The 11,011-nt window shown below is 33.5% G+C and overlaps 1 protein-coding gene across 1 annotated transcript in view; it reads right to left on the minus strand.

Moving 5' to 3' along the window:
- LOC106466174 (iroquois-class homeodomain protein IRX-6-like) overlaps positions 1–11,011 on the minus strand; it is a 28,387-nt gene that overhangs the window by 7,387 nt on the left and 9,989 nt on the right. Inside the window, exons 2-4 of the mRNA XM_022394139.1 lie at positions 7,773–8,030; positions 4,196–4,311; positions 1,155–1,516 (exon numbers count right to left, since the gene is read on the minus strand). Of these exons, the coding sequence (XP_022249847.1) occupies positions 1,155–1,516; positions 4,196–4,311; positions 7,773–8,030 (736 nt within the window). The remainder of the gene's footprint in view (positions 1–1,154; positions 1,517–4,195; positions 4,312–7,772; positions 8,031–11,011) is intronic.

Here is an 11,011-nt window from a genome sequence, read left to right on the forward strand (position 1 = left end):
GTGTTGCCTTGGGTTAGACTCAACAAGTGACTTCAAAGCATCAATATTAATTCCAACATGTTGGCCCCTGCCATCACAGTTTTTAAGGCTAAAGTCACCTGAACGAAATTTGCTGAACCATCGTTGACACGAACGTTCAAAATATTTCCATAACCTTCTTTGATGTTCTTTGTGGCTACAGAGACGTTGCTTCCCTTCTTGTATTCAAACAGCATTGCATGCCGAATGTGTGCCTCGTCTATAAGGGATTATACTAAACTTTACACATTATATAAGCTACACTAACGTGACGTTTAGGCGGTTCATTTAACTATTATACGTGATGTAATTTTTTTTGGGGGGGGGCGATTAATGAAATTGTTCCAAAATGCGACACTAATTTCTTGACGACCTAATGGATTCGTAATGTTCGGACTGTAAGTAACTTTTGGCAATTGTTATAGATATTTCCCGGAAATTTAAAAAATGATTTAATTTCTATATTATGATAATCCTTTAGCTTTATTAGTTAAACAATTTATTAATGAGTTTACTTGGATATATCTTGAACAGTTGTAAAGAGTTTATACAGATTTATACTTGTGAGTGTAAAACACTTAAATGCACCATTTCGATTTTCGATATCTCACTACTATAAAGGCTTGGTTTGGTCTGCAGTTTCATTGGTGGTAGTGTCCAGGGTCACTGATGAGGAGTGGAATTCTCCGAAACTTGTTTGGCTCACAAACACACCCTCAATGAAAGAATAGACCATTCCAAGCTTTTACTTGTTGTTAAACAAATGTTTAAACAACTCTATTCAACAGATTTATACTGTTTTTTAACTGAAAAATAAAATCAAGATTACTGCACTAGACCTTTGGAAAAAAATATAGAAATGTTCTATTGGCTTTTAGTATTAATTTAAGTTCCTAATTAAAATATAGTGCTTTGTGGGTTTCGTTAGTTGTGTTTCTGACTGGAAATAACACACAAAGTAATAAATCTAATAACTGCGATGTTATTCTACTTGTCGGTTTTCCTTGAAGATATCAAACGCCAGCAGTAATCGAGATTTGTTTGTAGACTCTCTGGTAGCATCAGTTCGTGACTGTTTATAACGGGCAGATACTGCTAGAAGCAAACTATATATAAAATGAAAATAATGCACTTACCTCTCGACTTTTTAGCATCATTGTGGTCAACTTTAAAGGAATCATCTTCATTCTCGTTTTCAGAAGTATCGTCGTCACTAGCTGGCACTTCATCCACATTCAAATCCACAGTTCTGTCGTCACCAGTTTTGGTTTTTGGTTTCCACGTCATTTTTCTCTCTTTCTTCAAGCGTCTCCTAGCGTTAGCAAACCACGTGGACACTTGTGTTAAAGTCATTTTGGTTAATATCGCCAGCATAATTTTTTCTCCTTTGGTAGGATAAGGATTCTTCCTATGTTCATATAGCCAGGCTTTTAAAGTGTTTGTAGTTTCCCGAGTCGCATTTTTCCTTCTGTTTACACCATCCAAAGGTGACCCGTATCTACAAGACAATGTTAAATTAATTTTTTATTATGCGTTACGTAACTATACGAGACTATTGTGATATTCACATTTAACAACTAAATAGGACAATATAGAAAGCTACAATAACAGTTAGTGAGTGGCAAAAAAAAACTTGGAAATATTAACAAACTACAAAATCAACAACAGCACAGACATAGGCATTCCTAAATTGTTATGTAGACAATTTATTATTAGTAACTGAATAACGGTTTGAAAGTAAAAAGTAATAATCAGAGTAACATATCCCTGAAAAAAATGTGCAAAAAGTTACAGTATACAGAGTCTATTAGAAAGTACTGTATATTACATTTCTATATTTTTATTACATTTGATTTAGTATCTATGAATGGGTGGAGATTGTACTTACAAAAAAAGCTTAGGCACTTTTACATAGTAATCTCTTGATTAAAAATGCATGTTGATCTTTTCACCACAGAACAAATCAGTGATCAGAATTTGTTTCCACTATGTACAAAATCATATATCAAAACATGTGTCCACTGTGTAAAATGTGATGGACATAAAACCCACTTGGAGTGGAAATTATCCAAGAAAGCCGAAATATGATGTAAAGGTGAAGATTTAAAGAACATGAAAAACGTAACGTCTAAGAATTTTGAATTTTATTTAGCACCTAAACATAAGTGTTTACTGTGTAGTGTTCAGTATGTTTCATTTTTCATGTACTTAACAATTTATCTTCATAACAGTAAATTTTACTCTAATGTCCATTATATGATGGTTTGTTTTTAATTTTTCGTAGTTTTGGAATCACAGGCTAATTTCGTTTCCTAGAATACTCATTGCCGTTCTCATGAAGAAGCGAGTAAGATGAAGGTGATACTGTACAGTGTTAAATTACCCAAAAGTTGGAGATGATCATTTTGTTGTTCTTTACGATTGTATCAGATGTTGGTGCTCACTAATTTATACAAGAACTTGATTCCTCTTATGTTACATCGGTCTTCAAGGAAATGTGTAAATGAGTTTTGAAAGAAGCTTCAGGTAGTGTTTGAGAGATTCTTGTATTATTCCTTGGTACAATAGGGCGTTTATAGATTAAAAAGAAATTGAAACAGTCGCTGGTGTCAAAGCTTCGAACAGAAAACACATACAATGCTGGACCAATAAACTAACATGTTTTATTTAATATAAAGTATATAAGACATGACCTGCAGAGTAATCTAGTACGAATAACAAAAAAATGCATCTACAGCATAAGAAAGTCTGCAGATGCAAATAATTGGTTAAAATCGCAATAAGGAGAAAATAATGATGTAGTTAACATTTCGGTCAAACGACCTTTATTGTACCCGTTGAAGGTCGCTTGGGCAAAACCCGATGAACATTCTTCAAAACGTTAATCACGTAATTATTTTTCCCGTACAGCAATTTTTTAAATCATTTCTTTGTATTTACATAGGGATGTAGGTAACTGCTGGTAGCAACTGACGTGGCAATTTTTTTATCAGAATAAAAATAAACGTAACGAACTTGCTGTTATTATATAAAGCAGATTTATTAAAACATGAACTCCTTGGCCGCGTTTCTTTGTATGTTTCTGTTAAATAAAATTGATTGAAACTGAGAATGCCCCCCCCCCCAGTGGCACAGCGGTATGTCTGCGGACTTACAACGCTAGAATCCGGGTTTCTATGCCCGTGGTGGGCAGAGCACAGATAGTCCATTGTGTAGCTTTGTGTTTAGTTACAAACAAACAAACGAAACTGAGAAAAATCAAGTGCGAACAAAAACAATGCACAAAAACTTTGACGAGCCCAGTGTATATAATTTCATGTTCTCATATTTTCTAGAATTTACTAAGCGCGGAAAAACTTCTTTGATTAGAAGTCTATTTTCATTCAAAGCTGTAAGGTAAGAAACTCCATAAAGATGTTTTGGGTCTGTGATCTTGCCTGATACATTATGTGTCGTTTCAAAATAACTTTAAGGGAAAATAAACTTATAGCTTTACTTTGTCTTATCTCTTTCTAGGAACGTGACTTGTTGCCTAAAGTAGCTTTACAAAACAGAAGTAGTTGAATTCAAAATTAACTTTACCGATACCGGTGTCTTTTAAGATTACCTTGCTGTACGCTATACTATCAAAAACTCTTAAGTTTGTGATACTCAATCCTTATAAAGTCCGCGAATGATAAGGTTTTAATACTTTTGTTTAAAATGACTTTTTGTACAGACAAGTAAAATGTTTTCTCACTCTTGTAAATGTAAAAAGAGAAATTGGTTGCCTTTACAGAAACACCAATACAACGTGACTTGTATAATCTGACCATACACTTTATTCGTAATGTATGTAACACGCTGATGTGATATCAGGATCTGTCTGTATAACTAGGGTGATTTGTGTAACCTGAACTGTTTCCCACATCAACGCACGTAACTAACATGATTTGTTTGATGTTGCAAGATTTATAAATCCGTTTAAGCTGAAAATGGAACCACTAAAAACAACTATTTTATCTAAAACTCACAACACGTTTTCAGAACTCAGGAATAATGACAGTTAGTTTTTTAAATAGAAAAGATAATTATGTTGGTTAACGAGCGCTACTAATATAATGAATAATCCATTGGTCTTCGCTAATAAACAAAAAAATTAAGTGTTATTGCTTATGTATTAACTTTGGAAACATACCTTTCGGAGAAATTCCCGTATGCTGCAAATACTGCCGGATCATAGGGATAGTAAGAAGCAGCTTGAGGTAAAGAGCTCCATGTTCCTCTGTTATCTTTGAAATCATACGATCCAGTCTGCAATACAGAATTGCAGAAGCAAAACTGTTATTAGCAAAAGTTATATGGAACCTGTAAGGCAACAAAACAAAGTATTTATCATGGTACAAACATGCCCGTCTGTCTAATTACAGAGCAGATATATTTTTATCTCTGTGAATTGGTATGTTTCCAACGAGACTAATTAACGATGTCTTCTTTTTTTCTTATTAAATTTTTCCTTAATCAAACGCTTTGAACATGTATAAGTCTAGATTTTGTAATACTTATTATGACCGTTTTATCCAAGTTACTGTACTATTCAAAAAGTGTAATTTTGTTATTATGGTTTACAAATTGACCAATTCATGAGTATGTTAATAGCAAATCTGATAAAAACTGGAACAATTTGTACATAAGTTTACGACATGTTCGTGTCAATTTAGAAGAACCTAACTGACTACTATTTGTATTGATTAAAACATTTTGTCAGGGTTTTAAAATTATCGTAAAATATAATAACGTTTACTATCAGTGGCCTGGTGAAAATATAGTTGATATCAGATTAGGAATATTTGTTAAAAGTTAGTGTTAAAAGAAGTTCATTTGTTTAAAAGATTTCTTCACACTTGTAAAAATTTAAAATTACGGTAATTAGGCTCTAATAGAGTAAATATGATATTTTGGGTATTGGCAACAATCTTGCAATTACCTTTTCATATTACCCAAATTCTGATTTTCATAGATAACACCAGAGTTGTTTGAAGTTATGGAGCTGTTATAGAGTTCATCACAGCCGTCTTGTAAATATACATACACAAACATATAAATAACTCAAAGCTAAATTATTAGGTCACAATAGGTTTTGTTTTCGTGATAATTATTTATTTATTCTTAATGTTCATATATTTTGAATACAATATATTTTAGTCCAAATTTATTGTGTCTACATCACAGACACATTAAATTATGTATGTCTCTTTGTTCTGTATATCTTCCTTTTTCTGTTAACTGACGAGACATATCTATTGCGTGATTGCTTCTATGTTTTCAACAGGAATTCACTGTTCTGCCTCTTAGCTCCTCTACACACACACACACACACACACACATATATATATATATATGTGTGTGTATAGCACGTTAGCTTTTCCTGTGTATTTCTCTTCCAAAACAGATTATCTACATATCTGGTAAAAATATATCACATAAAAACAAAAGTCTTCAGAGTTACTGACATGCAAATCTACGTAGCGAAATAAACGAATCTTATGAGACTTAAGACCCATTCGAGCAAATGGTTTCATAATATAATTTATCTGTATTTGATTAAAATCAAAACTGCTGGTACTGGTTAACATACCTTTATCACAACTCAACTAGTGAAAAGTGTTTAGTCAGTGTGGTATTCCTGACAAAGTTCATGGTAAAATTTTGAAATATCTAACGTGTTTTAATAGGTCATGATAATCAGTTACTCCTATTTCAGTTTGTACTAATGTGATAATATTTAGGCCTAACTTCACTCTTAATACAGGTTTATGGTTCTAAACATGACAACATTTAACGGGAGGTGAGCTCACCTTTTATCAAAGTAAGTTACCTACATGAATTAGAACTAAATATTAACCTTGCAATTAATATATCTAATTTAACGTATCAGCCTAAGTACAATTATGCAATGCCATTAAACAAAACATTATAGTGTTTAGAATGCATTAATTCATTAAATAGGTACCTTTGCTGTGAGCAATGTTTTCGGCCGTAATCCTTGTAATACGTCTTGCTGACTAATAATGATCATATTTAATACTAAGCTCTGCCTTCCTAATTCCAGACTTGTATGATAACAAGTAGAAGTTAGCTTTTCTTAAATATAAATATTTTACGACACAACTGTACGTGGTCTTATAAGATAGTTTGAACAACATATTTTTAGTTCTGATCTATGAAAGTAGCTTGCTTTGATCAGACTTTAATGTTAATTCTGGATGATTTTCTTGTTTAATTCAGAAGAAAGAATTCAACTATAGAATACCGATTCACACATACATAGTATCGTATGATATTAAGCATTTAGAACAGATAAAATAACTTCCTATGTGCTAATTCATAAACCAAGAAACTGCTATAAAAACTGTGCAGTCGCCACTCATTTGATACAATAAGATCCATTGAACTGTCAAGAATTTAAACATATTTATTCATCAGTATTTTTATAAGGAAACATAATTAACGATTAGTCTAAGATTTTTAGGCTTTTCTTTTTCATAATTAAATAGAACAATTAAAGTCTATATGTTTATAAAATTCTAGAAGATATATAAAAATTAAACATGACAATAACAACAGCCTTTTGTTCTACATCCGTTCGTTTTATAACAACTGATGTTGAAATACCTGTATAATAAGATTCAGTGTGTGTGCGTGTGTCACGTAACCCTTCCTAAACCGCTGGTCTCAACAACTTCTAAATGGTACCAAACGAACCATCTCGGTCCTGAGGTTTACACAGGAATAAAAATTTTCACTCTACCCCTTGAGGAACGAGATTTCCCCTCCCCCCAAAAAACCTTCTAATGAACTGTTGGACTCATCAAACCTCTAAATGGTGCCAAACGAATTTTCTCGGCCCCGAGGTTTGCACAAACGTAAAACATTTCATCCAATCCCATAGGAAACCCGGGTATTTCGCGAAAACACTTTTACGGGAATTCCTCGAAAGCGGACCCCAAATTTGGCATTTATTTACATTAGAGCACGTAAATAAGTAGGCATACTAATTACCATTCGTAACTTGGTTAAAGAAATAAAATTTGCATTATAGCGGCGATGATCATTAAACTGAAAAGGTACAAAATAGTAGTTCAAGCATTAAATTTGCATTATAGTGGCCATGTAAATGTGGCCCACGGGTTCACTAAATGGTGCCAGATGAATTATCTCGGCTCCGAGGTTTACACAAAAGTATAACTTTTCACCCAACCCCTTAGTAGTTCAAGCATTAAATTTGCATTATAGTGGCTATGTAAATGTGGCCCACGGGTTCACTAAATGATGACAGAGGAATCGTCTCGGCTCCGAGGTTTACACAAAAGTATAACTTTTCACCCAACCCCTTAGTAGTTCAAGATTTAAATTTGCATTATAGCGGCTCTGTAAATGTGGGCCATAGGCCCAAGTGTTCGCTAGTATTTACAGAACTACTGCATAACGAAATGACTTTTGTTTTACAAAGTTTAAAGCTACATTTTATCGAGATTTCTTTATCATAAAAGTTTCTTCCGTTGATTTTGCAGTCATGAGTATCGAAGTCTATAATTAATTATAAAAGCATATCAAAAACATATAGACACAATTTATAACCCGGAATGTGTTCATACTCTTATGAACCAAGAATAAAATACAAAAAAAATATCCCATTCTTTTATTGCATTTCATGAGTAGTTTCGCCGTCTTAGAGATATGATAATTTGTTTACATAACTTTTCAATACCTACCAGTGAAGAATATAAAGCCGTTGGACTCGACCCTAACACCGCCATGTAACCGGCTTGGTCTGGGTAAGTCGCTCGGTATAGTCCGTTCATTGGTACATTCCCTGTTGCTAGACGATGTGGGTACGTGCTAGACAAGAGACGCGTTTCATAAGAAGGAAGGGGACAGATGGATCGTGAGGGTGCATGAGGGTTCCCGAGTATAGCAGGTTGGCATGGGTCACAGGAATTCGAAGCGGAATGATGTCCTGCCATTAACAACTGTATAAAGGAGCGGAAAAGGGAGTAAGTTGTTTGAGGTAGAAAAATAGAGTAATACTGTAAATAAATTACAATCACTCAAACGGACAAATCATTCTTTCTCCCACGTATGAAAGAAACGTACAATTTAATAAAAAACGAATTATATTATCTAGAATAGAAAAACAGAAAAAACAAGAACAACACAATACGACAGAAAATAGACCAACGCTTCAAACAAGTTAACCTTTAACATGTAAGACTGAAAATAATGCTCGTAAGGTACTTACTCCAATTACTTCTGTTTTTTCTTTATTCGACATAAATATATAAAATAAAACCATGTTAAAAGTTAGGAATTAAAAATCTACACACACTTTTTTTTCTAAAATTCTTATATGTAAAAGTAAATATCAACATGTTTATCTCTTAACTTCTGGAAATTATCGTAGAAATTAACGGTAGAAGTATCATAATGCTAATCATGTACAACGACTGTAATTTCATTTCATTTAACAAAATATTTCAAAAAGTTGTTAAAAATCAGTAGAAACAGACATATATTAAAATGCAGTAAAATCCTTTAATTAGTGTGCAAACCGTGTGGGAGTAAATGATTGATTTCATATAGACATCTTTTTAAACATTCATGTCTTCACGGAAACTATATTTCTCTACAATAACGAATATTACAATATAGAATAATTTTATTAAAATATGCACATAATTTATTGGAAAATAGCTAGTTCCCGAGACAAATAACTCTCTTCCAATTTATTTTAAAACGTGTTATTTTAAAATTACTGTAATGTTGTCGTTTTCTTTCCTTTTTTTTGTAGACTTTTCCTCTTTAGAGTTCAAGTGCTTTCATTCTGGAAATTATCTGTTTTATAATAATTTAATTCTAACATCAGTTTACCGGTTTCCAATGATAAACGAAATAGAGAAAGTTTGTTTTGTTGAATTTCTCGCGAAGTTACTCGATAGTTACCTGCGCTAGCTGTCCCTAATTTTGAAAAAATAGACCAGAGGGAAGGCAGCTAGTCAACAATAGGGGGTACTCTTTTAGCATTACATTGTAACGCTCCCACAACAGCAACGCTGGACATATTCAGTGATGGAATTCGGACCTCCGACCAACATATTGCAAGTCGAGTGCACTAACCAACAGGCCATGTCAGGGCGTAGTAGATAAAGTATGTTTTATTATTATAATTACATGTCTTTCTAAAATTATGGTTTTGCGATTCACACCATATCATCGGTATCTTTCGTTTATTCACGCTGGTAAACTGTCACTGTGTACCCAAACTCAAATGTTCTCAAAAAAACTCTCAAACAAAAATTGGATTGAAGAGGACACGTGAAAGTGTCAACATTTGTACCAATATAAATTTATTGTTGTTCCATAGTAGTGGATTTAGACTTTACATCAACTCAAAATTTGTGTAGCTGTACACATGAATTATGAAACAAGCAAACAACCACTAAGAAACTTTTCTTCTTTCATTCCACCCAATTTGTATTTTGATAATATTTTCATAATACAGTATATAGTTTTATGGGCCAGAGGCCACATTCATGGGATGAAACAGTAAGTATTTAATGAGTTCAACTATACATACAGTTTAGTCCAAGTGTTTCAATGAACAGTCAGATTTTAGTGGATCGTTTGTTTTTACGTAGCCAAGTCAGGCTTAGAAATTGTTCGAATCGTTATAAAGTTGTTATAAAACCTGTTTTAATTCCTATACGGAAAAGGAAACTTCAACAAGTTTAACCGTTTACTTCCGGACATTAGAAAGATTATTGCTACAATTACATTTGTTATATAAAGTATCAACCCGGACATTAGAAAGACTATTGCTACAATTACAATTATTATTTGTTATATAAAGTATCAACCCGGACATTATAAAGAATATTGTTACAATTACAATTATTATTTTTTATATAAAGTATCAACCTTATACTATTTCTCAATGAGCCTATGAATCTCCTTTGAGTCTGAAAAGAAACCGAAAATTCCTGTAGGACAGTATTATAAAATCATGTTCTCAAAATTATAAAAATGAAAGCGTAAGTCTGTGTAATTTAAAGATGCAGTTACGAAAATATTTTATTTTTATCAAAAATATAAGATTTCTTTATGAGAAGAAAGTAATTACTTCTAATATTGTTCATTTAGATTGTTTTGTTAAACATGCCCCCCAGTGGCACAGCGGTATGTCTGCGGACTTACAACGCTAGAATCCGGGTTTCGATACCCATGGTGGGCAGAGCACAGATAGCCCATTGTGTAGCTCTGTGCTTAGTTACAAACAAACAAAACTTGCTAAACTTGAACTTTGCCAAAAATATAAGGCCTATCTCGCGATTCTCCGAATTCACATTGAATCCTCTCGACCTCCGTGTTTTTTGCGTCATCTTGGTTCATTTCGTTTATCTGTACGCAAAAATCTGTAATTTTATCATTACCACTTTTTTTCGTTTGTTTTTCTAATGCTATAATCCTTAATTTTCATATTAACGCCTTGACTTGCTTGCTGACGACACTGGAGCAGTATTACGAAAACGGCTAAATATTTGATAATCCGACTATACAGTGATTAGAGAGAAAATGATGGATATCATATCACTGATGATGAGGAGGGTTGCAAACCACTAGAGAAAACGAAAACCAAGTGGCAGAGCGGTCTGAATATACTCAGAGGTACTCCTTCAAACACAACTTCACAACCGATATTCTGACATATCCGTAGGAAAGTGCTTCATGCTATAAGACCCAGAATACAAAACTGTTGTTCATTTAGCAGTAATGTGGGCCCGGCATGGCCAGGTGGTTAGGGAACTCTACTCGCAATCTGCCGGCCGCGGGTTCGAATCCCCGTCCCACCAAACATGTTCGCCCTTTCAGCCGTAGAGGCGTTATAATGTGAAGGTCAATCCCACTATTCGTTAGTAAAAGAGTAGCCCAAGAGTTGGCGGTGGGTGATGATGCC

Source organism: Limulus polyphemus, unplaced genomic scaffold, assembly GCF_000517525.1.
Source record: "Limulus polyphemus unplaced genomic scaffold, Limulus_polyphemus-2.1.2 Scaffold2177, whole genome shotgun sequence".
NCBI lineage: Eukaryota > Metazoa > Arthropoda > Merostomata > Xiphosura > Limulidae > Limulus > Limulus polyphemus.